The following is a 27,154-nucleotide window of genomic DNA, read 5'->3' on the forward strand; positions in this document are numbered from 1 at the left end:
AAAGTAAGGAAGACATGAAACGCAGATTAGGACATTGACAAAAAGTAGTTTCCTATAGTTGTTATAATTACTGGACACACATTGGAGTGGTTTTCTCCAATTAATGCTCACTGCCATGCCCAACTGTTTGCCATTGCCAAACTGCCACAACAGTCAGTCATTTCACTTCCAGTTCTGGTTTTCTTCCTTCACGTGTTTGCATCCCAAATCCTGGATGTGGCCCTATTATTATGCATTTATACACACACACACACACACACACACACACACACACACACACACACACACACACACACGTGTTAACAAAATACATGTTTCATATACGACACTAAGCGAACATAACTGGATCTTTCCTACCAAGATGTGATACAGTGTCACATATACAGTTATTACAATTGCAGAGATTGGGTTACATTAGATAAGCTTCACATGACATTGCATGAGCTAAATTTTTGAAGACTAGAATTCATCATTTGAACTGGGTCATCAGTCATGAATACAGCAATCTAAAGTAATGTAGCAGCGTAGTGCAGTGGTTAGCGTGTAAACCTGGCATGTAGAAGGTCATAGGTTAGACTCGCATCAGATGCTGGTAGAGGTTGGCTTTAACTGCCATGAACAAAGTGATTCTGATTTCAGTTCTGCCATAGACTGTTGACCCTCATTTCTCGAATACATTGCACATCACAGGGCTGCAGGTGGATAGCTGCATATACTGCCATTCAGAAACAAGTTGAAGGGAATTTTGGAGAATTGCGCCAAGTTTTGCAACATGGAATTGAAGCTGCAAGAGTTTTGGGTTACCATGGACTTGATGTCAGACTGATAGTACAACTTGCTCATGCATCTGCTGAAGGGGTAAGCATAGATTGCAAGAGTTTAAATTCAGGGTTACAAAACAAGTCATCTGCCACTGTTCATTGGTCACTTTGAATCAGTTACCGACAGAGCATCTTGAATCTTGCGGTGGCTCCTTCCAACATTGCTCTTTAACAAATCAGTAGCATTTGTGAAGTAACCCACTGTGTTTGTGTGTCACCTATAACTGAGTGGTAGCCGTCAGCCGATATGGTAACACTGTAGTGGCAAGTGATAAGACATCAACTGTCAAGTAATTTTAATATGAGCTCAGAACTGTGTGTTACAAAATTGATTTATGGGCTGTGGGGAAGTTGGAAAGAATTGAAGCACTAGAGATACGATGCTATAAAATGATGTTGAAAATTGAGTGGGCTGATAAAGTACTAAATAAATAGGTTGTCCACGGAATTGGCAAGCAGAGCAACATCTGGTGAACTCTGACGAGGAGGGGACAGTGTGATAGGGTATGTGTTAAGACATCAACAAATGATTTCCATGGTACTAAAGGAAGTTGTATAGGGTAAAAACTGGAGATTCTACTGCATCAAACAAATAGTTGACGACATTAGGCGCAAGTGCTACTTTGAAATGGAATGGTTGGGACAGATGAATTAATGATGGGCCACTTCAAATCAGTGAAGACTAATGACCCAAAGATAAACTTTTGAGTGCTCACATAGTAAACTCTTAAATGTGCTGCATCCATTGGTAAGGTTAACTTAGCTCTATATTTATGGTAATGAAAACTCCAGGATAGTTGGCAAGCACACATCATGTGACAAACTCACCTAGAAAAAAGCGTGCTGAATCGACCAGAGGATGGTTGAAGTGATTGCTATAGCAAGCAGAAATCTACTAATACCAGTATTAGCTGGTGGTCCCTGTTTTGACCAGAACCGAGGTGGAATTATCGTACACTTCGGTCAGGGGCATGAAGATGGCATAATAAATCATTGGAACTGGCAACCAAATAAAATGTTTGGAAACTGTCCGGCTGAAAGGTGTTTGATTTGGCATCCTGTATCTTAAATGAATACTTTTGTATTACTTTATGTACTTAGTTCCAGATTTCCATTCTTTAAGTAGACTATAGTTAATTAGATTTGTTTTGTGGCTCTGGATTAGAAACCACCTCTCCCTCCCTGCCCCTCCCTACTGTCCCTCTCTCACCCATCCCTACCTACTGTCCCTCTCTCACCCCTCCCTCCCTACTGTCCCTCTCTCACCCCTCCCTCCCTACTGTCCCTCTCTCACCCCTCCCTCCCTACTGTCCCTCTCTCACCCCTCCCTCCCTACTGTCCCTCTCCCCCCTCCCAACCCTACTGTCCCTCTACCCCCCTCCCCCTCCCGCCCTACTGTCCCCCCCTCCCGCCCTACTGTCCCTCCCTCCCCCCCTCCCGCCCTACTGTCCCTCCCTCCCCCCCTCCCGCCCTACTGTCCCTCCCTCCCCCCCTCCCGCCCTACTGTCCCTCCCTCCCCCCTCCCGCCCTACTGTCCCTCCCTCCCCCCTCCCGCCCTACTGTCCCTCCCTCCCCCCTCCCGCCCTACTGTCCCTCCCTCCCCCCCTCCCGCCTTACTGTCCCTCCCTCCCCCCCCTCCCGCCCTACTGTCCCTCCCTCCCCCCCTCCCGCCCTACTGTCACCCCCTCCCCCCCTCCCGCCCTACTGTCCCTCCCTCCCCCCCTCCCGCCCTACTGTCCCTCCCTCCCCCCCTCCCGCCCTACTGTCCCTCCCTCCCCCCCTCCCGCCCTACTGTCCCTCCCTCCCCCCTCCCGCCCTACTGTCCCTCCCTCCCCCCTCCCGCCCTACTGTCCCTCCCTCCCCCCTCCCGCCCTACTGTCCCTCCCTCCCCCCTCCCGCCCTACTGTCCCTCCCTCCCCCCTCCCGCCCTACTGTCCCTCCCTCCCCCCCTCCCGCCCTACTGTCCCTCCCTCCCCCCCTCCCGCCCTACTGTCCCTCCCTCCCCCCCTCCCGCCCTACTGTCCCTCCCTCCCCCCCTCCCGCCCTACTGTCCCTCCCTCCCCCCCTCCCGCCCTACTGTCCCTCCCTCCCCCCCTCCCGCCCTACTGTCCCTCTCTCCCCCCCTCCCGCCCTACTGTCCCTCTCTCCCCCCTCCCTCCCTACTGTCCCTCTCTCCCCCCTCCCTCCCTACTGTCCCTCTCTCCCCCCTCCCTCCCTACTGTCCCTCTCTCCCCCCTCCCGCCCTACTGTCCCTCTCCCCCCCTCCCGCCCTACTGTCCCTCTCCCCCCTCCCGCCCTACTGTCCCTCTCTCCCCCCCTCCCGCCCTACTGTCCCTCTCTCCCCCCCTCCCGCCCTACTGTCCCTCTCTCCCCCCCTCCCGCCCTACTGTCCCTCTCTCCCCCCCTCCCGCCCTACTGTCCCTCTCTCCCCCCCTCCCGCCCTACTGTCCCTCTCTCCCCCCCTCCCGCCCTACTGTCCCTCTCTCCCCCCCTCCCGCCCTACTGTCCCTCTCTCCCCCCCACCCGCCCTACTGTCCCTCTCTCCCCCCCTCCCGCCCTACTGTCCCTCTCTCCCCCCCTCCCTCCCCACTGTCCCTCTCTCCCCCCCTCCCTCCCCACTGTCCCTCTCTCCCCCCTCCCTCCCCACTGTCCCTCTCTCCCCCCTCCCTCCCCACTGTCCCTCTCTCCCCCCTCCCTCCCCACTGTCCCTCTCTCTCCCCCCCTCCCTCCCCACTGTCCCTCTCTCTCCCCCCCCTCCCTCCCCACTGTCCCTCTCTCTCCCCCCCCCCTCCCACCCCACTGTCGCTCTCTCTCCCCCCCCTCCCTCCCCACTGTCGCTCTCTCTCCCCCCCCCTCCCTCCCCACTGTCCCTCTCTCTCCCCCCCCTCCCTCCCCACTGTCCCTCTCTCTCCCCCCCCTCCCTCCCCACTGTCCCTCTCTCTCCCCCCCCTCCCTCCCCACTGTCCCTCTCTCTCCCCCCCCTCCCTCCCCACTGTCCCTCTCTCTCCCCCCCCTCCCTCCCCACTGTCCCTCTCTCTCCCCCCCTCCCTCCCCACTGTCCCTCTCTCTCCCCCCCTCCCTCCCTACTGTCCCTCTCTCTCCCCCCCCTCCCTCCCTACTGTCCCTCTCTCTCCCCCCCTCCCTCCCTACTGTCCCTCTCTCTCCCCCCCTCCCTCCCTACTGTCCCTCTCTCTCCCCCCCTCCCTCCCTACTCTCCCTCTCTCTCCCCCCCTCCCTCCCTACTGTCCCTCTCTCTCCCCCCCTCCCTCCCTACTGTCCCTCTCTCTCCCCCCCTCCCTCCCTACTGTCCCTCTCTCTCCCCCCCTCCCTCCCTACTGTCCCTCTCTCTCCCCCCCTCCCTCCCTACTGTCCCTCTCTCTCCCCCCCTCCCTCCCTACTGTCCCTCTCTCTCCCCCCCTCCCTCCCTACTGTCCCTCTCTCTCCCCCCCTCCCTCCCCACTGTCCCTCTCTCTCTTCCCCCCTCCCTCCCCACTGTCCCCCTCTCTCTTCCCCCCTCCCTCCCCACTGTCCCCCTCTCTCTTCCCCCCTCCCTCCCCACTGTCCCCCTCTCTCTTCCCCCCTCCCTCCCCACTGTCCCTCTCTCTCCCCCCTCCCTCCCCACTGTCCCTCTCTCTCCCCCCTCCCTCCCCACTGTCCCTCTCTCTCCCCCCTCCCTCCCCACTGTCCCTCTCTCTCCCCCCTCCCTCCCCACTGTCCCTCTCTCTCCCCCCTCCCTCCCCACTGTCCCTCTCTCTCCCCCCTCCCTCCCCACTGTCCCTCTCTCTCCCCCCTCCCTCCCCACTGTCCCTCTCTCTCCCCCCTCCCTCCCCACTGTCCCTCTCTCCCCCCCCTCCCTCCCCACTGTCCCTCTCTCTCCCCCCTCCCTCCCCACTGTCCCTCTCTCTCCCCCCTCCCTCCCCACTGTCCCTCTCTCTCCCCCCTCCCTCCCCACTGTCCCTCTCTCTCCCCCCTCCCTCCCCACTGTCCCTCTCTCTCCCCCCTCCCTCCCCACTGTCCCTCTCTCTCCCCCCTCCCTCCCCACTGTCCCTCTCTCTCCCCCCTCCCTCCCCACTGTCCCTCTCTCTCCCCCCTCCCTCCCCACTGTCCCTCTCTCTCCCCCCTCCCTCCCCACTGTCCCTCTCTCTCCCCCCTCCCTCCCCACTGTCACTCTCTCTCCCCCCTCCCTCCCCACTGTCACTCTCTCTCCCCCCTCCCTCCCCACTGTCCCTCTCTCTCTCCCCCCTCCCTCCCCACTGTCCCTCTCTCTCTCCCCCCTCCCTCCCCACTGTCCCTCTCTCTCCCCCCCTCCCTCCCCACTGTCCCTCTCTCTCCCCCCCCTCCCTCCCCACTGTCCCTCTCTCTCCCCCCTCCCTCCCCACTGTCCCTCTCTCTCCCCCCCTCCCTCCCCACTGTCCCTCTCTCTCCCCCCCCTCCCTCCCTACTGTCCCTCTCTCTCCCCCCCCTCCCTCCCTACTGTCCCTCTCTCTCCCCCCCTCCCTCCCTACTCTCCCTCTCTCTCCCCCCCTCCCCCCCTACTGTCCCTCTCTCTCCCCCCCTCCCCCCCTACTGTCCCTCTCTCTCCCCCCCTCCCTCCCTACTGTCCCTCTCTCTCCCCCCCTCCCTCCCTACTCTCCCTCTCTCTCTCCCCTCCCCCCTCCCCTACTGTCCCTCTCTCTCTCCCCTCCCTCCCATCCCTACTTCCCACTCTGCCGCGCCTCTCCCATCCCTACTTGCCACTCTGCCGCCCCTCTCCCATCCCTACTTGCCACTCTGCCGCCCCTCTCCCATCCCTACTTGCCACTCTGCCGCCCCTCTCCCATCCCTACTTGCCACTCTGCCGCCCCTCTCCCATCCCTACTTGCCACTCTGCCGCCCCTCTCCCATCCCTACTTGCCACTCTGCCGCCCCTCTCCCATCCCTACTTGCCACTCTGCCGCCCCTCTCCCATCCCTACTTGCCACTCTGCCGCCCCTCTCCCATCCCTACTTGCCACTCTGCCGCCCCTCTCCCATCCCTACTTGCCACTCTGCCGCCCCTCTCCCATCCCTACTTGCCACTCTGCCGCCCCTCTCCCATCCCTACTTGCCACTCTGCCGCCCCTCTCCCATCCCTACTTGCCACTCTGCCGCCCCTCTCCCATCCCTACTTGCCACTCTGCCGCCCCTCTCCCATCCCTACTTGCCACTCTGCCGCCCCTCTCCCATCCCTACTTGCCACTCTGCCGCCCCTCTCCCATCCCTACTTGCCACTCTGCCGCCCCTCTCCCATCCCTACTTGCCACTCTGCCGCCCCTCTCCCATCCCTACTTGCCACTCTGCCGCCCCTCTCCCATCCCTACTTGCCACTCTGCCGCCCCTCTCCCATCCCTACTTGCCACTCTGCCGCCCCTCTCCCATCCCTACTTGCCACTCTGCCGCCCCTCTCCCATCCCTACTTGCCACTCTGCCGCCCCTCTCCCATCCCTACTTGCCACTCTGCCGCCCCTCTCCCATCCCTACTTGCCACTCTGCCGCCCCTCTCCCATCCCTACTTGCCACTCTGCCGCCCCTCTCCCATCCCTACTTGCCACTCTGCCGCCCCTCTCCCATCCCTACTTGCCACTCTGCCGCCCCTCTCCCATCCCTACTTGCCACTCTGCCGCCCCTCTCCCATCCCTACTTGCCACTCTGCCGCCCCTCTCCCATCCCTACTTGCCACTCTGCCGCCCCTCTCCCATCCCTACTTGCCACTCTGCCGCCCCTCTCCCATCCCTACTTGCCACTCTGCCGCCCCTCTCCCATCCCTACTTGCCACTCTGCCGCCCCTCTCCCATCCCTACTTGCCACTCTGCCGCCCCTCTCCCATCCCTACTTGCCACTCTGCCGCCCCTCTCCCATCCCTACTTGCCACTCTGCCGCCCCTCTCCCATCCCTACTTGCCACTCTGCCGCCCCTCTCCCATCCCTACTTGCCACTCTGCCGCCCCTCTCCCATCCCTACTTGCCACTCTGCCGCCCCTCTCCCATCCCTACTTGCCACTCTGCCGCCCCTCTCCCATCCCTACTTGCCACTCTGCCGCCCCTCTCCCATCCCTACTTGCCACTCTGCCGCCCCTCTCCCATCCCTACTTGCCACTCTGCCGCCCCTCTCCCATCCCTACTTGCCACTCTGCCGCCCCTCTCCCATCCCTACTTGCCACTCTGCCGCCCCTCTCCCATCCCTACTTGCCACTCTGCCGCCCCTCTCCCATCCCTACTTGCCACTCTGCCGCCCCTCTCCCATCCCTACTTGCCACTCTGCCGCCCCTCTCCCATCCCTACTTGCCACTCTGCCGCCCCTCTCCCATCCCTACTTGCCACTCTGCCGCCCCTCTCCCATCCCTACTTGCCACTCTGCCGCCCCTCTCCCATCCCTACTTGCCACTCTGCCGCCCCTCTCCCATCCCTACTTGCCACTCTGCCGCCCCTCTCCCATCCCTACTTGCCACTCTGCCGCCCCTCTCCCATCCCTACTTGCCACTCTGCCGCCCCTCTCCCATCCCTACTTGCCACTCTGCCCCCCTCTCCCATCCCTACTTGCCACTCTGCCCCCCTCTCATCCCTACTTTCCCACTCTGCCGCCCCTCTCCCATCCCTACCTCCCACTCTGCCCCCCTCTCATCCCTACTATCCCACTCTCTCCCTCCATGCTTTCCCTCCCTACTTTCCCACTCTCTCCCTCCATGCGTTCCCTCCCTTCTTTCCCTTGCCCTCCCTCCGTCCCCGCTCTCGCCCTCCCTCCGTCCGTCCCCGCTCTCGCCCTCCCTCCGTCCGTCCCCGCTCTCGCCCTCCCTCCGTCCGTCCCCGCTCTCGCCCTCCCTCCGTCCGTCCCCGCTCTCGCCCTCCCTCCGTCCGTCCCCGCTCTCGCCCTCCCTCCGTCCGTCCCCGCTCTCGCCCTCCCTCCGTCCGTCCCCGCTCTCGCCCTCCCTCCGTCCGTCCCCGCTCTCGCCCTCCCTCCGTCCGTCCCCGCTCTCGCCCTCCCTCCGTCCGTCCCCGCTCTCGCCCTCCCTCCGTCCGTCCCCGCTCTCGCCCTCCCTCCGTCCGTCCCCGCTCTCGCCCTCCCTCCGTCCGTCCCCGCTCTCGCCCTCCCTCCGTCCGTCCCCGCTCTCGCCCTCCCTCCGTCCGTCCCCGCTCTCGCCCTCCCTCCGTCCGTCCCCGCTCTCGCCCTCCCTCCGTCCGTCCCCGCTCTCGCCCTCCCTCCCTCCGTCCCCGCTCTCGCCCTCCCTCCCTCCGTCCCCGCTCTCGCCCTCCCTCCCTCCGTCCCCGCTCTCGCCCTCCCTCCCTCCGTCCCCGCTCTCGCCCTCCCTCCCTCCGTCCCCGCTCTCGCCCTCCCTCCCTCCGTCCCCGCTCTCGCCCTCCCTCCCTCCGTCCCCGCTCTCGCCCTCCCTCCCTCCGTCCCCGCTCTCGCCCTCCCTCCCTCCGTCCCCGCTCTCGCCCTCCCTCCCTCCGTCCCCGCTCTCGCCCTCCCTCCCTCCGTCCCCGCTCTCGCCCTCCCTCCCTCCGCCCCGCTCTCGCCCTCCCTCCCTCCGTCCCCGCTCTCGCCCTCCCTCCCTCCGTCCCCGCGCTCGCCCTCCCTCCCTCCGTCCCCGCGCTCGCCCTCCCTCCCTCCGTCCCCGCGCTCGCCCTCCCTCCCTCCGTCCCCGCGCTCGCCCTCCCCCCCCCGTCCCCGCGCTCGCTCTCGCTCTCCCCCCCCCCGTCCCCGCGCTCGCTCTCGCTCTCCCCCCCCCCCCGTCCCCGCGCTCGCTCTCGCTCTCCCCCCCCCCGTCCCCGCGCTCGCTCTCGCTCTCCCCCCCCCCGTCCCCGCGCTCGCTCTCGCTCCCCCCCCCCGTCCCCGCGCTCGCTCTCGCTCCCCCCCCCCCGTCCCCGCGCTCGCTCTCGCTCTCCCCCCCCCCGTCCCCGCGCTCGCTCTCGCTCTCCCCCCCCCGTCCCCGCGCTCGCTCTCGCTCTCCCCCCCCCCGTCCCCGCGCTCGCTCTCGCTCTCCCCCCCCCGTCCCCGCGCTCGCTCTCGCTCTCCCCCCCGCTCTCCCCCCCCCCGTCCCCGCGCTCGCTCTCGCTCCCCCCCCCGTCCCCGCGCTCGCTCTCGCTCCCCCCCCCCCCGTCCCCGCGCTCGCTCTCGCTCCCCCCCCCCCCGTCCCCGCGCTCGCTCTCGCTCTCCCCCCCCCCGTCCCCGCGCTCGCTCTCGCTCTCGCTCTCCCCCCCCCCGTCCCCGCGCTCGCTCTCGCTCTCCCCCCCCGTCTCCGTCTCCGTCCCCGTCCCCGCGCTCGCTCTCGCTCTCCCCCCCGTCTCCGTCTCCGTCCCCGTCCCCGCGCTCGCTCTCGCTCTCCCCCCCGTCTCCGTCTCCGTCCCCGTCCCCGCGCTCGCTCTCGCTCTCCCCCCCGTCTCCGTCTCCGTCCCCGTCCCCGCGCTCGCTCTCGCTCTCCCCCCCGTCTCCGTCTCCGTCCCCGTCCCCGCGCTCGCTCTCGCTCTCCCCCCCGTCTCCGTCTCCGTCCCCGTCCCCGCGCTCGCTCTCGCTCTCCCCCCCGTCTCCGTCTCCGTCCCCGTCCCCGCGCTCGCTCTCGCTCTCCCCCCCCGTCTCCGTCTCCGTCCCCGTCCCCGTCCCCGTCCCCGTCCCCGCGCTCGCTCTCGCTCTCCCCCCCGTCCCCGTCTCCGTCCCCGTCTCCGTCCCCGTCCCCGTCCCCGTCTCCGTCCCCGTCTCCGTCCCCGTCTCCGTCCCCGTCTCCGTCCCCGTCTCCGTCCCCGTCTCCGTCTCCGTCCCCGTCTCCGTCCCCGTCTCCGTCCCCGTCTCCGTCTCCGTCTCCGTCCCCGTCTCCGTCTCCGTCTCCGTCCCCGTCTCCGTCTCCGTCCCCGTCTCCGTCCCCGTCTCCGTCTCCGTCTCCGTCCCCGTCTCCGTCCCCGTCCCCGTCTCCGTCCCCGCGCTCGCTCTCGCTCTCCCCCCCGTCCCCGTCCCCGCGCTCGCTCTCGCTCTCCCCCCCGTCCCCGTCCCCGCGCTCGCTCTCTCTCTCCCCCCCCCCGTCCCCGTCCCCGTCCCCGTCCCCGCGCTCGCTCTCGCTCTCGCTCTCCCCCCGTCCCCGTCCCCGCGCTCGCTCTCGCTCTCCCCCCGTCCCCGTCCCCGCGCTCGCTCTCGCTCTCCCCCCCGTCCCCGTCCCCGCGCTCGCTCTCGCTCTCCCCCCCGTCCCCGTCCCCGCGCTCGCTCTCGCTCTCCCCTCCCCCCCCGTCCCCGCGCTCCCTCTCGCTCTCTCCCCCCCGTCCCCGTCCCCGCGCTCGCTCTCGCTCTCCCCGTCCCCGCGCTCGCTCTCGCTCTCCCCGTCCCCGCGCTCGCTCTCGCTCTCCCCGTCCCCGCGCTCGCTCTCGCTCTCCCCGTCCCCGCGCTCGCTCTCGCTCTCCCCGTCCCCGCGCTCGCTCTCGCTCTCCCCGTCCCCGCGCTCGCTCTCGCTCTCCCCGTCCCCGCGCTCGCTCTCGCTCTCCCCGTCCCCGCGCTCGCTCTCGCTCTCCCCGTCCCCGCGCTCGCTCTCGCTCTCCCCGTCCCCGCGCTCGCTCTCGCTCTCCCCGTCCCCGCGCTCGCTCTCGCTCTCCCCGTCCCCGCGCTCGCTCTCGCTCTCCCCGTCCCCGCGCTCGCTCTCGCTCTCCCCGTCCCCGCGCTCGCTCTCGCTCTCCCCGTCCCCGCGCTCGCTCTCGCTCTCCCCGTCCCCGCGCTCGCTCTCGCTCTCCCCGTCCCCGCGCTCGCTCTCGCTCTCCCCGTCCCCGCGCTCGCTCTCGCTCTCCCCGTCCCCGCGCTCGCTCTCGCTCTCCCCGTCCCCGCGCTCGCTCTCGCTCTCCCCGTCCCCGCGCTCGCTCTCGCTCTCCCCGTCCCCGCGCTCGCTCTCGCTCTCCCCGTCCCCGCGCTCGCTCTCGCTCTCGCTCTCCCCGTCCCCGCGCTCGCTCTCGCACTCGCTCTCCCCGTCCCCGCGCTCGCTCTCGCACTCGCTCTCCCCGTCCCCGCGCTCGCTCTCGCACTCGCTCCCCCCGTCCCCGCGCTCGCTCTCGCACTCGCTCCCCCCGTCCCCGCGCTCGCTCTCGCACTCGCTCCCCCCGTCCCCGCGCTCGCTCTCGCACTCGCTCCCCCCGTCCCCGCGCTCGCTCTCGCTCTCGCTCTCCCCCCCCCCCCGTCCCCGCGCTCGCTCTCGCTCTCGCTCTCCCCCCCCCCCGTCCCCGCGCTCGCTCTCGCACTCCCCCCCCCCGTCCCCGCGCTCGCTCTCGCACTCCCCCCCCCCCGTCCCCGCGCTCGCTCTCGCTCTCCCCCTCCCCCCCCCGTCCCCGCGCTCGCTCTCGCTCTCCCCCTCCCCCCCCCGTCCCCGCGCTGGCTCTCGCTCTCCCCCTCCCCCCCCCCGTCCCCGCGCTCGCTCTCGCTCTCCCCCTCCCCCCCCCCGTCCCCGCGCTCGCTCTCGCTCTCCCCCTCCCCCCCTCCCGTCCCCGCGCTCGCTCTCGCTCTCCCCCTCCCCCCCCCCGCCCCCGCGCTCGCTCTCGCTCTCCCCCCCCCCCGTCCCCCGCGCTCGCTCTCGCTCTCCCCCCCCCCGTCCTCCGCGCTCGCTCTCGCTCTCGCTCTCTTCCCCCCCCCCCCCCACCAAAAAGCATGAGATATAGGTTCACTAATAGATGTGACATTGAAATGGGCCAAGTATTTTTTTTTTTTTTTTTTTTTTTCGTTGGTCTCTACCTGTTGTCTTATCACGTTTAAGATAATCTATGTTATAATTTAAATCTCTATATTGTAATTTTGCATTTAATGTTTTTGTATTTGTCATTCACAGCTTGTTTCATTACATTGTTTTAATGATCCAGGTGGATAGCTGCATATACTGTCATTCAGAAACAAGTTGAAGGGAATTTAGGAGAATTGCGCCAAGTTTTGCAACATGGAATTGAAGTTGTAAGAATTTTGGGTAACCATGGACTTGATGTCAGACTGATAGTACAGCTTGCTCGTGCATTTGCTGAAAGGGTAAGCATACATTGCAGATTTTTTTTTCTTTTTTTTCGTTAACTGTCAGTAATTACAAAATGTGTTAAAACAGGAACTATTTTTTCTTCTTGTTTGAAATTTCTCACCATTTGTTAATACACACATAGTTTACACACATTTTATACATAGCAGTGGACTTCATACCAGTAAGATTGCTAAATTCCGCTTCAGTAATCAAACCAAGTAACTTTCTTACTCCCTTTAAATTTATATAGTTTCTCCCAGGGGTTGATTAGTTGCCCATTTTGTGATTCCACATTCTTACGTAAAAATAAAATGAGATAATGCCAAATGCCTTAGGTATTGTTACATTTCATCCTCTTTCACTGTTACCAACCCCCCCCCCCCTCCCTCCCCTCCCCCCAAATCCTTTTAAGTGGAGGTCAGACAGAACTTCCCTGCTAAACTTTCGCATCCAAAGCTGGAACAGTGTGTCACCAGTTTTATTAACACAGTAGGACCAACTCATACCAGACTACCGTATAAGATATGAAAATGCAACATGTTTTGTGTCAAGAGGTGGGAGAATCTTGCTTCCTTTCTGGATTGTGAGGCACCATTAGAAAAGCAAATCATTAATTTTGGGTTGAGTTCTGTGTTGAGGGATTGAGCTTTTGATTAAAAAATTTTGCTAGCTCAATATGTACATATATCAAGAGCAAGAGCTGGAAAGCTAGTGTGAATACGTTTCCTGCTACGTGTTTCTGTGTTTCATACATCAGTGTGCTATAGGTGAATGGTTACTGTTTTCTAGTAAAGAAAGTACAGACTTATTCTATTGAAGACCTGAGGTAAATTGGTTAGTGGATCATTGTATTAAAAGTTATGAAGAGTAGTGCAGGTTTTTTGACATAGATATGTATGCAGGAGAACAGTTCATAATGGGAGGAACCCTCCATGGTATACAGTCAATGTAAAGATACTTCTAAAGGAACAGAGTACTGTATGATAGGGGTGAAACAAAACATAGTGCTGTAGCAGAATGTTGTGAAATGTTCTTTCACAAAACCCAAAGAAATTCTGGTTGTATGCAAAGGCTGTTTGCACCAGTTAGTGAATGACACAAGAACTGAGATTGAGGGTAGCAGAGCAAAAGCTAAAATGCTTAACTCAGTTTTCAAATGTTCCTTTACAATGGAAAAACCTAGGAGAAATTGTTACAATCGAACAAATATCCAGGACCCGATGGAATCTCTCATTTTCTACACTGAATTTGCAGCTGAGTTGGCCCCTCTTAGAAGTATAATCTGTCGTAGATCCCGCGAACAAAAAGATGCCCAGTTATTGGAAAAATTCACAGGTTACACCTGTCTACAATAAGGGTAGTAAAAGTGATCTACAAAACTACTTTTAACATCCTTGTCGTCAATTTGTTGTGGAAACTTAGTACATATTCTGAGCTCAAACACAATGGAGTATCTCGAACAGAATGACATCCTACAGGCCGATTAGCATGGATTCCGAAAGTGTTGATCATGTGAAACACAACTCGCACTTTACCCAGATGGCGTACTGAAAGCTTTGGATCAAGGTAGTCAGGTAGATGCTGTATTTCTTGATTTCTAGAAAGCGTTTGACTCGGTACCACACCTATGCTTATTAACAAAAGTAGGGCCATGTGGGGTATCAAGTGAAATTTGTGACTAGATTGAGGACTTTTTGGTAGGCAGCATGTTTTCTTGGCTGGAGAGTCATCGCCAGGCACTCTTGATGTTCACATTGTATATTAATGACCTTGGAGACAGTATTAATAGTTAAATCAGGCTTTTTGCAGATGATGCAATGATCTATAATGAAGTACTGTCTGAAGGAAGCTGCATAAATATTCAGTCAGATCTTGATGAGATTTCCAAGTAGTGCTAAGATTGACACCTTGCTTTAAATGATCAGAAATGTAAAATTGTGTACTCCACAAAATGAAAAACAATATAATTTCTTATGACTATAATATATCAGTGGCACAATTGGAATTGACCAACTCATACAAATACCTGGGTGTAACATTTCGTAGGTATATGAAATAGGGCAATCTGGGGAAGTGCAATCTGTCTGTAAAGAAGATTGTTTAGAAATCACTCAAGTGATCTATTCTGGAATGTTGCTCATATGTGTGGACCTGTACCAAGTAGGACTAACAGGGGATGTTGAACGTATTCAGCAAAGGGCAGCACGGGTGGTCACAGGTGTGTGTAATCCATGGGAAGGTGTCAAAGAAATACTGAAGAAACTGAACTAGCAGATTCTAAATGACAACTCTTGGAAGATATTACAATCACTAAAGTATTGCTCATATAGGTATTGTGAGGATAAGATTAGAATAATTACTGCATGCACAAAGGCAGTCAGTCATTCTTCTCATGCTCCATACGTGAATGGAATGGGATGTACTGTCTGCCATGCACTTCATGGTGGTTGACAGAGTATGGCTGTAGATGTAGAAATGTGACCAAAACTTTGAAGGTTTCAATGGTGGTATGGAAAGCAAAGGGCCAGTCTCTATTTTTAGCTGGTCAGTTTCTTGATGTGGTGTGTGATACACTCACTAAATTGGTGAAGGTGAGCCTAAATGCTTCCGTAGTGTTGTGGCTGTTAAGCTATGTGGTGAAATTCAAATTAAAAAATTGTTGTCTAGGACATGGGCAGAAGAGAATGGGACAAGTCTTACGAAACACTGTGAGGACACGACAGGAAAAGAACACTCTGATGGCACTCAACTGGTGCACAAGAGACACTCCTAAATCCAGAAAAACCTTTCAGAATATTATGCTCTAGACATCAGGAGACAGTGCAAATATGTCAGTGATAAGAGAAAAGCAGTTTTGGCAACTCTGTTTCACAGAATATCCACTGACGATTTTTTATACTTATCAATAGAATCTGCAGAAGCAGTCCATTGTAACTCGGGCTGTATACGACCCGGGAGATCCGGGAAAAACCCCGAAAGGAAAGACGGGCTGGATGTCAAATTGGCCGACTGGATGCAGGAGAGGCACAACAAGACATTTCAATTTCTGCTGTCCTGAATATAGTTTAATGGCATTGATTACAAAATATGCACATTTGACTTCCTCAGAGCGAAATACAGTGATGTGTGATAAAAGAATGCTGCATGAAGAGGCATGGCACTGCACTTTGGCACCTGTAAGACCAAATAACATGTCTTACATTTCCTCAACATATATGTTTCATATATCTGGCTCTTTAGAAGATGTGTGCTACAAAATGAATATATTTTTGAAAAATCGATTTGTTTTTAAATTTTTGGTGTCCTACCTCAAACGCTCGTGGAATACTATCTAGTATTGCCGCGATTCGGGAATATCGTTGATCCAGGGGTTATGTACAGCCTGAGTTCTAGTGGGGAGGTGGACAACCTCCACGTGCCCTGTGTTTACGTTTAGTGATTTTGCTGTTTCCTCTTAGTTTGCTCTCACGTCAAATGAAAACAAAATGGATTTCTGTGCCGCGAGCTATCAAGTGAAATAAAATACATTCACATAATTCCGGTAGGCTGAAATATGTTATTAGGTTCAGATTTAATTTTATTTCCACTTTTCTGACAGTGAAGCATTAAGCGCCTTGCAGAACAATGAAGCTCTTTTTGTTGGTTTTCTAAAGAAATTTGGCTTTTATTAATTTTTTCCATTGAGGCAGTCAATTTATTTGAACTGATGTTTTTAATTCCACACTACTGGCTAGTTTCAACTGTTCGCTGCATTTCAAAAGTGCATGTTTTCATCTTCTAGCACATATGGCATTATAACATTATAAAGAACCAAACATGAGAAAACAATACTGCTCCTCCAACAAAATTGCATCCGATTCTGAACATACGAATCTGCACTTTAAGCCGAATTAAGCATTTTAGTATGGTTCACGAGATTCCGATGCTTTTGGAGTATCCTCTTATGGTATGTCTTGTTTCTTTTATGACTTAATGTGAGATCTTTTAATGTTTTACATGTACGAACATGCGGGCTTCCTGCGTCATTGTAACTGCGCAAGCGCGGTGAATCCTGATATCTGGCGCTCTCTGGCAGCTTCTGAAACGAACGTATTTCTAATAGGCCACGGGAAAATATTGCGAACGGTTGTTTGAAAAGCGTTAGTTTCAAAGTAAATTTCCTTTAACGCAAGATGAACTGTGTGCGAGAATGTACGATGAGTTTCTTAAATCACAGAGCGTTTGACTGTCATTTAAAAATCAACTCTTTGAGGACAATCATTTTGAAAAATTTTGAGTTCAGAAGATCAGACATTTATGTCGTTTTTAAAAATTTTACTGGCACATTTGTGTGATGTATCTTAAAGTGTAATGTATCCATAAAAGATTAACATTATATGTGAAAGCTTAGCTTCTCTTGCAGCTTATTAATCTTAGAGACCAATATTATATGTGAAAGCTTTGTTTTTCTTGTAGCAAAACTATGTATATTAAATTAAACGATTAACTTTCCCTATTTGTGTGTACACGCTACTTAACAGCGATATTGCTATTAGCTGACTATATCACGAAAGTATGCAGTGTACATGTTGCTGCTCATCAAAGATGTTTCCAAAACGTGTTTTATTATTTTTATTGAGTTTCGTTTTTTTAGGGCCAGGAAATTCTACGCCAGTGTATAAAACCATAACCATTCAAAGGATTGATAAGTTTAACAGTTCCGAGGAAAAGTACACTGTCACTTAACACGGAAAAAGTATATTTTCATCTGGGAGAAAGTGTATTTTTAACCGGGAAATCCGAGAATTTTTTTTTCTTGTCCACGTATACACCCTGTAACTGCATCTTTGTGTACATAGGCCTATAGTTTGACCCTTCATATATCCCTGAGGCTTTCTTGTGATAAAATTCCATAGCACTGCTGATAAAATGTGGGTTTGAAGGGCCTGTTGACTTACTAAACTTCCACAGTGGTATTCATAGCTTTGAATATGAGTTATTAAAGGGAATTGTGTAATTCAAGGGAATTGTGTAATTCAAGGGAATATGACCACTCTTAGTGAAGCATTGTTCAAACAAATATAGTAGCTTTATTGAAAATTTGTATTTAAGGGTTGTGATTTGGGGAAGTGAGGATTAAAAGAATGTTAGAATTGTGGGTAGACAAAATATACGGCTTGTCATACCGGAGACAGTTAAACCCATATGTTGCAATGCAACAAAGGATACCAGCTGCTGGATGATAGTACTAAACATGTTGAACGCCATATGCCCACTGGTGTGACTTGATAGGAAAGTTCTTTGTGAAATGTTGGCAGTACAACCACATTCTGTGAACTTATAACGTCAAGAATGTGCCAAGAAATCAGAAAATCTGGGACTGCTCTTACATTTTCTGGGCCAAGACTGACTTCAAGAACATTAAATAGGTGCCCCCAGATTATTTCTCGGGTGGCTTCGTTAGCTGAAGACGATGAGTATTCGACAAACAAGCCCCCGAGTTGACTAGTGCCTGCGTAGGTTAGCTGTCAATGGTGTCAGTTAGATTTCCTGACACCTTCCTAACTGTTGTCCACGGAGGAATTTTATCTGCGGCAACCTAATCTTCATAGATGGTCATTTCACTTAGTTTTTCTGAATTTGACACCAAGGTGAATGGATGGTACTTCAGTAAAGCAACGGGAAATGGCTACAGTGTGTTTGGGAGCGACCTCATCCAGGATGAAATGATGGGATTCATCTCATTGGTAGACTTAACAGTTTGCAGTTAACTGTCATGAAAGAAAACGGTAGTGATGGTTTGATGATGACAGGCAAAATAGTAGTATTCAAAAACTCATCTTTCTCTGCAGGAGTGTACAGTGTGTCCGCCATGGAAACGTACTAGCATGGTGTCTGTCCTCTTTCTTTCAAATGTGTGTTCTGCAAGATGATGTGCTTGACGAAAGACTTCGTTGTAATTGCATTGGTTGGGTGTTGTCACTTGGCAGCTGCTGCTTCTTAAACATTCTCTATTACCTCGTGATGTGTGGTATCAGCATTTGTGGTCACTGTCTCTTGCTTACTCAGTCTGCAATAAAATGCTGTATCTCTTCTCACACAACCCGATGTATGAGAAGTGAGATCATACTGGGGTCCCACAACTGCCGTAGGGATAATGTTTGAGAGAGTCGTACTTCTTCCACAAGACATTTGTCTGTTACATTTCGTCAGTACACTGGCACCACTTCATGAATTCCTCTTTTGTAGAGACATCCTTTATGAGAAGTGATTGGTACATGTCTTCTGCAAATCCTGTCATCAAGAGTGAGATTTTGTCAGCTCATGTCATATTTGGATTCACAATGTGGCATAGGGCCAAAATATTCTGTTTGTAAGATTATCATTTTCCCATGATTTTGGGCCCTGTTTTTTAACTCTTCTTCCTCGACACAGGCTTGCTGATTGCCACCAAAGGTTTTTCTCGGGTCGACCTGGCATTTATTCCAGCTATTGGGCATATCTTTATTGTTCTCCAACCACTGCTGGGCTATGCCATCCAAGTAAAAGTACGCATTTGCTGCACACATAATTTCATTCCATCTGTTGTAGTTGGCAACTTGGTCAAATCATTTCAACTGTTTTGTCGGATTTGGACTGTCTCCAGAAAACATTGATAAATGCCTAATGTGCAGCTAAATTAACACTGTTCTCTAATTTTTAGTTCCTTGCATGGTAAGACTGCACTTGATAGCTGATTAGTGTGATGGTTCCCAGGCTTCAATTGGTACACTTTTATTAACAGCACCATAAATACAAATGGAGTTCTCATAAAGTACGGTTCTCTGTAACAACTGGAAAGGATAGTCCATGATCACATAAGAATAACTGAAACAAAGTACGCAGTGGTAATACTGGAGTCTTATCCTGGGTGGCTGTTGGAGCAACATCTGTAGTGCAGTGCAGTGTGGTTCTTTGAGAAGAAGTGCAATGTGTTAAGATGTCGCATCACAGATATGGCACAGTATGGTGTGGTGTGGCAGTGTACAGCTGAGTGTTCAGACTGGCCTTGGCGAAACACTGATTGATGAACTGTGAGGTGCAGCTAATGCCTGAATGGAGCTGAGCAAGTTCTGGAGTGCTCCGTGCTGAAGTATGAGCCGCAACTGAAATAACCAGCAGGTACAAGGATGCCTGTTGAGTTTGACGAACACTTGATTCCAGATGAAAACTTGTCCTCAGCAGCACCACCATTGCTGTAAGCGCATGTTACTTGAGGGAGAGTGGTACCTGCAGGTGACACCTGAGTGACCAGTGTGTTAACAGATTGTTTGTAATCGTTACAGTGTCCACACCATGTGATGCCCTTTTCATATTTGTAAATAGTCTCTGGAGGAGAAAAGTGTGCAGACCAAGGATAGGCAAACCCTCAGGGCAAAGTCATTGTGCTGGAAATGTAACGTAGGGGGGCGAACGCCCAATGTACAGTAGAATCCACTTGTCTCCTGAAAGTATGGACTGTGCAAACTATGTATTGCTAGTATTTCTGTTCCTGCCCATGTAGGTGACAGCTGTTACAATGCCTAATTGAAGCCGTGATGATGCAGGTGTTTCAAAGGACACACACACACACACACACACACACACACACACACACACACACACACACACACACACACACACACACCTGAATAAACAAACATTGAATATTGCATAATATACGAACATAGGAAATCTCACGAACATTTCAAAGATGTTAAATACTAAATAATAACTGTGAGTGATCAGTTCTGAACTGGCAACCGACAGCTTGCCATCCAGTAATGTCATTGCTCTGCCACAGTGCATGCAGCACTGCTTGCAGCAGTATTGTCACCACATTGTATTATCTCAGCATCACAGGAGTAGGGGGATACTAGGTAGTCCACTTTAGACACTTTTCTTATTTGTTAATTTTGTACTGGCCTTCTCAATTTTTGTAAAATGATAATATTGCAGTGGTTACAAATGTTCCCTGATTACAGGATTTGAAACTGTGGTAAAACCCCATTTTTACATTCTGGCATTTTACCTTTTTCTGCTTTTTACTTTCATTCTTGTTGGTCCCAGCAGAAGTCGTATTCTCTCAATGCAATGATTACCCGCCATTAATGATTACCCGCCATTAATGATTGTGTGTTACAACATTTCCCATATTTCAAGTTTTCTTTAGTGGTATCCTTACTGATTCATGCAAAAAGTGCATTGAATTCCTGTTCTAAGTTGGCCTTGGAACAAAGCAGAAAATGCAGACTATACACAAAGTTATCGATTATGTAACGTAGCATTAGCATGGTAAACAACATTTTCATTGTCGCCTTGTTGGGTCATGGCTGCCTACGTTATAGATTCGCAGTGTTTGGGATGGTGGGAAAGTATACTGAGTCACTGCATTAATAATCACAATCTGACGATAGTGTCTCCAGTAGCAACTTGCTGATTGTGTTACATTACAAAAGCTTTAACTTAATTTCACAGGCATGTATACAAATAAGCACGGCTTTTGAAGATGGGCATCTCTAGAACAGGCTTAAACAAATTGTTGTTACTTCAGCATGAAATACAGTAATCTGTACTAGGTGCACAGTCTTGGGTGGGTAAGACCTGATGTCAGATGTAAACAGTCCTGCTTAAAGTAACATGGCAGTAAATTCCACTCTTTCTCGCCTCTGAACTGAATGGATTATCAATAATAAGTCTCACATTAGAACAAGGATATATTTTTTGTGTGGTTTCTTGAAAGGTTTTGCTTCCATGTTTTATTTACACCATTGGACATTATTGGAAATATATATATATATAGATCATGAAGGCAGTGGCTGAGTGCTAACGTGCACAAATGAAATGCACGTTTGCTTCTTCATTCCGATCATGTCCGATGGTGTAAATAAAACGTGGAAGCAAAAGTCTTTAATGAAACAACATTAAAAAGTTATCCTTGTTCTAATGAGAGACAACCATAATGAAATTATGGTAAATAAAATGTGACACAATGATGCTTAAAACACTAAAGTTGGCAGTTTTCGTAAACAGAGAAAGAGAGAGGCACGAAATCGATAGCTTCTTGTGTTTCTTACGCCTGCCTACATTTCTGACTTTCTAGGGTCAGTCTGCTGATAGGTGTAGCAAGAGGATTTTACTATACTTAGAACTACCATATGAGTGAGAGTCGAAAATTTTCTAGCCTCACAAATAATGACAGAAATTCCATAATACCAATTAATTTTTCAATATAATACCCATGTACACTAATACACTTCTGGGCATACTGAGAACTTCTGCAAACCATTCAAACAAAAGGTCTTTGATTTAGAGTTTAGCCAAGCGTTCACTGCATCATCGTTGTCAAATCTCATCCTTTGAGTTCTTTTTTCAGGTTTGCAAAAAGAAAAAAGTCTGATGGGGCCAAATCTGGAGAATATGGCAGATGACTTAACAATTCAAACTTGCAATCGTGCAGAGTTTCCAGTGTTGTGAGGTCTTTGTGCACCAGTGCGCTGTCCTGGTGCAAGAGAACTGTGTGTGCCAATTTTCCACACCTTTTTTTCTTTATCTCTTCTCTCAGATGGTGCAGGAGCGTGCAGTAGTACTACACATTGATAGTTACGCCCTTTTGCAAGTAATCCACCATAATTACCCCTTCTGCATGCCAGAAGGCAGATGCCATCACCTTACTGGCTGATTTCTGCACCTGGCATTTTTTTGGGTAGGGGATGACGGATGTTTCCATTTTTGTGACTGTTGTTTTGTCTCGGGATCAAAGTGGTGAACCTACGTTTTGTCCATTGTCACATACCTTGCAAGAAATCCATCTTCATCCGCTTCAAATTGGCAGACGATTTCTTCACAGCTCTGAACACACTCTTATCTGATCTGTATTGAAGTCTTTCGGGACCCACCGAGCAAAAGCTTTTCACATTCCCAAAATATCCACAACAATGTCACGAGCACACCCATGGGAAATTCCAAATGTGGTTTCAGTGTGCTGCAACGTTGTTCAATGTTTCTGCAAAATCGTATTGTGAATTGCAGTCACTGTTTCCTCAGTGGCAACGGTGAGAGGCCTTCCACTTCTTCGAGCATCATCCACACTCGTTTTTCCTCGTTTAAAGTTGAACACCAAGTTTTTCACTGTTGCGTAAGATGGAGCACCATCCTTAAGTGTGTTTCGCATGTCCTCTGCAATTTCCTCAGGCTTCATTCCTTTCAAATGGAGATACTCAGTCACAGCAAGGTTGTTGATTCTCTCAGTATTTGCCATTTTGCTTACACTATGGTATACAATGCATCCTACTGGCAAACTAATGAAGCTTGAGCTGCGAAATGTGACCTGCATACTGACAAAGGGTCAGTATAAAACTAGGTGGTGGTGTTTGTGCGAGACATTATGGTAACTATCTTGGCCTAGAAACTTTTCGACCGCCTCACATGTAATTCAAAATTTTGTGCTTGGAAGCCTGTTAATATTTTGTTCTGTGTCACATGAGGTTTCTAATGTTGATACCTCTAACTCCAGTTGTACAAAATCTATGTCACATGGTTCCTTCGTTTTGAACCTGTGAAAGAGTTCATTGTATTCAGTAAGACAAAGTTATTTGCTGTTCTGAGAATGTATACTGTAAGAACACTTTTGGTGTTCTTTTTATGCAAAGACTCTCACTGACTTTGATTCTTCTTTGTTTTTGCCCCTCCTTTCTATGTGTTCAGAGAAATAAAAAGTGCAGTTCAGTAGTCAGAAAAACTCTTTAAGAATGCAATATGATATGATGGTATTGTGCTGGTTAAACAAGTGCATGATAAAGCATACAACTCTGGTCAGATTATGTAAATAATACAACATAAATCTAGCTCGGTAAGGATACAACACTAATGAACAATAATTAAGAACTGTTTGGAGAAGTAGATTGGAATTGACTTCCTTCATTGCTGAACCATATACCTTTTCTATTCTCCTAATAAGTATTAGAAACTGTTTTCCCCCATAATTAGAGTTGGATAATTATTCTACATTACTTTGCTCTGGATAAATACCTGTGTTTGTATGATGGCTGTGACTTTGCGGTGTCAAGTTGTTGAGGATGTAAACAAACAATACTAGTTTGTTTACATGGCCATCATCCACAGCAAGCATAGAAATATTCGTTTTGTAAATAAAAAATGCCTTTTCTTGCTGTGAGAAAAGACTGTTTTTATTTACAAAACGAAAACGATGCTTGACTTATTGACTCTTTAGTCAATTAATTATCGAGTCTGGTGCACCATCAATCTTATTATATACTACGACTACATTACAACTTAGTGATTCTTGGACTGTCTTATAGGCTACTAATATTAAATACCAAATTTTATATGTGACACTCTTGTTTGCAGATACAGCACATTACTCTCTCTCTCTCTCTCTCTCTCTCTCTCTCTCTCTCTCTCTCTCTCTCTCTCTCTCTCTCTCTCTCTCTCTCTCTCTCTCTCTCTCTCTCTCTCTCTCTCTCTCTCTCTCTGTGTGTGTGTGTGTGTGTGTGTGTGTGTGTGTGTGTGTGTGTGTGTGTGTGTGTGTGTGTGTGTGTATTGCCTTTTGTCATCATTATGTGGTTATTATTATTAAAATTACATTTTTTAAGGCAACAAGTATGGCAGCTCGCGGTGAGTGTGCAGCAGATGTTACTGCAATAGAACAACGAGCTGCATTGTATTGGACATCAGCTCTACCTCTCCTGGAAAGACTCCAGCGAAATCAGACAATTCGTGCACCACATACCAAACTTTTTGAGTATCACGGGTGAGTATTTTAAGTTGCAGCTTGTAAAATAGATTTTTGCCCCATCAGTGTTCATCCTCTCTTGGCACTCTGTAAAGAAATGAATAACAAAAAAATTTATGGTTTTTTTAAAGTTCTAGTTCAAAACAGTCATGGTTCTAACGTTATTCAATTTGCTACCTAAAGAAGTATATTGAAGTTGTGTAAATTCCAGTAACTTAATATTTATATATTTATTTTCATATGTGCAGGAAGGAACTGTCTAGTGCTGAAATCAACACCTTGATTGAAGAAGGCAGATTTTTCCTTGCATGTCAGCTTATGAAGGAAGACAAACACGAAAGAGCATTAGAAGCATTTGAACAATTAAAATCTCCTTATGCTGCTTTTTACCGTGCATTAATATACAAGAAATTAGCTGAAGAGCAGTTTCAGGGTCAGCACAGGGAAATGATTACAAGTGAAATGAGATCACAACATATTATTCTGCTTACCAAGGCTAGGGAATGCTTTTATCTTACATTAGATCGGCTCAAAAGTCCAGGTGTTGATAGCAAACATCCTTTAAATGCAGAGCTTGGTGGTCATATAGAGGAGATAGAAAGTCAGCTACATCACATTGATACGGATGTGTCCAGGAGTGATGGTGAGTTTCATATGTGTGTCTTCATTTGATGTGTGTTTTGTACTTGTATAAATAAATAGTTCTTAAGTCTTGAAACTTCTAACGACGCATTTCATTTGGCAGTAAATCGGAATGACGTGCTGGATGGTCTTTCTTTAGAAACCGCGTCTTCAGAACACTCGCCAGTTGATAATGGACATATGTTCATTGGCTATAATGGGACAGTGCAGAATTCATTTGCACACATTTCCAGTCGTAACAGGAGTGCAAATCGTCTTAGTAGCACTCCATACAGGAGCAATAACAAATGTGATACATCTGATGTTCAAGAGATTAGGAGAGCGGTAATATACTGATCTATAGCAAATTAAATCAGTCACAAATAGTCAATTGTTGTTAGGATGTGATTTTGTGTGGAAGTAAATATTTATCTCTCTCTCTCTCTCTCTCTCTCTCTCTCTCTCTCTCTCTCTCTCTCTCTCTCTCTCTAGGAAGCTCGTCCGAGCCCAGAGCGTTTAGATGCACAAATTCGGCAGCTGCTCCACAACAGAGATTCAGTTCTGCAAACAGTAACACAACATTCGAAAGCAGTAATGGAAAGTGTTAAAGTTATTATGGAGGAATTAAAGGACTGCAAGAAAGAGATGAAGGAGAGCAAGGAAGAATTAAGAGGATACAACCAGGAACTAAGGCACAATAAACAAATGATAGAGGAATTAAAGGTAAAATTGCATTAATATTGATAACTTCATACAGTTGCATATATTTTATTGGTGTCAGCTGTAGGAAGAACAATACAGTGCCATATTTTATTTTATAAATTAAACTGTACACTTATATTGTGAACAATTAATGAAGCATTTACTAGTAGAATGCTGCATTTGATGTGGATAGGAAAATCTTATGGATGTCAAACATTTTGCTGTTGTACATGAAAACAACTGGTCGTCATTATTCTTGCCGAAATCAGTAACCGTGCTTCAATTATTGGTATAATAGTTGTGTTCTTGGGTTCAATAAGATATATCTGGCACTATTGGTTTACTTTGGGCTCCTGTTAATATAGATCTCCTATTTACAAAGGGCTTTCAAAAAGCTTTGCACAGTTGTGCCCCCCCCCCCCCCCCACCCACACACACACACACACACAAAGTAGGAAAATGGAATTTTTTGTGAACGTGCTTGGAACATTTTCTATACATTGAGCCTACAAATATGTAGCCTCCATTAGCTGTGACGCATCTGGCCCAACGTTCTTTCCATGATGTAAATGCACTTTGGTAAAATTCTGGGGATTGACTTTTAGACCATCACTGGATGCAGGAAATAAGGTATTTCTCACTATCACATGTTTTACCATGCAGGTGAGCCTTCAGAAGACCAAAGAGGTAAAAATCAGATCGAGCCAAGTCTGGACTGTAGGAGGATGAGGAACAATTTTCCAACCCATTTTCCTGATTTTTTTCCGGCGTCATAAAGGCTGTATGGAGTTTGGCATTGTCATGGTGTAATCTGTTGAGCTGACCCTGAAGCTGTGGGCTGTGATTCTTGAGGGCACGTCACAGCTTGTCCAATGATAAACAGTAACGGTCCCGGTTAATTGTAGAGCCAGGTTCCAAAAAGTAAATGAAAATGACACCACACTGATCCCAGAAGGAGGAGGCCTTCACCTTTCGGCCTGCTGTTCATGGAAGTCTTGGTTTCTTCTTCCGAGGGGAACCCAGATGATGTCTCTCCGTGAATTGGGTTTTGCTCTCAGGTTCAGACAAAAACAACCATGTTTCACACTGGGTAAGGGTGCCATCAAAACACTGTTTCCGCTCTTCAGTAAAGGTCTTCATGAGATCCTCGCACACATTCTTCATCATCATTTTCATTTCTCTTGTCGATAATCTAGGCACCCAATTTGCACAGATTTTTTTTGTACCCTAGTAACTGTACTAGTAATTCCACACTACCCAATGACAAACGAGTTATTTCAGCAAGCTATTGTCATCACACACCTGTCATTTTGGATGATTTGATCAGTGGTGTCCTTATTCACATCACTCACTACCATCGATGGTCTACCGCATCATGGATTGTCAAGTAGAGAGAAATCACCTTCCAGAATGAGATTTTCACTCTGCTGCGGAGTGTGCGCTGATATGAAACTTCCTGGCAGATTGAAACTGTGTGCCGGACCAAGTTCGAGTCTCGGTCCGACACACAGTTATAATCTGCCAGGAAGTTTCAGAAATCACCTTCTGTAAACCTCTTCAACCACCATTGGATACTGCTGTGATCCACTGTGTCCTCCACATAAACAGGGAGCAACTTTCTGTGAATCGATGTGGCAGTCATCCCCAGTCTGGAAGAGGAACTCCATCACCGAACATTGTCACAACCTGACATCTGCTTCACGGTCCATTATGGCTCACCTGTAAATAAAAGAAAATTCTTTCATATACCAACTTTAGCTAAATGTTCCAACTATGTTCACAAAAATTCATTCTCCTCTTGCAAAAAATAAAAAAATTCGAGACAACTGTGCAAAACTTTTTAAACAGCCTTTATACCAGAATAAAGTAACATGAATATCAGAATTGATTTACAAGGACATGAGAATTGGAAACTATATAATTTGTGGAAATAGGATGAAATTTGTAATACACAAACTGTAAGCTTTAGTCATAATGTAATAGTTCCACTTAGTGAAGATGAAATTATCATTAATTCTTTCATAATTTAAAATCGGCGTGAAAATTAAAATTTTCTATTTATTTATTTTTCAGGCTCAAGTACAGGAACTGAGGAAAGAAACCCTGAAACTAAAGAAAGGACAATCTCATGTAAACTCAGAACTTTCACAGGTTTGTTTGCAGTGAACGTATTTTTGCTGTTTAAGTTAAATGATTTATATTACTCTGCAATACTATAAAACATCTGCATTCATAACTGGATGACATTTGAAGAATGCTGATAACATTTGTGTTACTT

The 27,154-nt window shown here is 50.7% G+C and overlaps 1 protein-coding gene across 1 annotated transcript in view; it reads left to right on the forward strand.

Moving 5' to 3' along the window:
• LOC124776581 (E3 SUMO-protein ligase RanBP2) overlaps positions 1-27,154 on the forward strand; it is a 313,159-nt gene that overhangs the window by 167,646 nt on the left and 118,359 nt on the right. Inside the window, exons 12-17 of the mRNA XM_047251632.1 lie at positions 11,656-11,815; positions 23,414-23,571; positions 23,802-24,196; positions 24,299-24,519; positions 24,667-24,897; positions 26,950-27,027. Coding sequence (XP_047107588.1) covers positions 11,656-11,815; positions 23,414-23,571; positions 23,802-24,196; positions 24,299-24,519; positions 24,667-24,897; positions 26,950-27,027 — 1,243 coding nt within the window. The remainder of the gene's footprint in view (positions 1-11,655; positions 11,816-23,413; positions 23,572-23,801; positions 24,197-24,298; positions 24,520-24,666; positions 24,898-26,949; positions 27,028-27,154) is intronic.

This window comes from Schistocerca piceifrons, chromosome 2, assembly GCF_021461385.2.
Source record: "Schistocerca piceifrons isolate TAMUIC-IGC-003096 chromosome 2, iqSchPice1.1, whole genome shotgun sequence".
In the NCBI taxonomy this organism is placed as follows: domain Eukaryota; kingdom Metazoa; phylum Arthropoda; class Insecta; order Orthoptera; family Acrididae; genus Schistocerca; species Schistocerca piceifrons.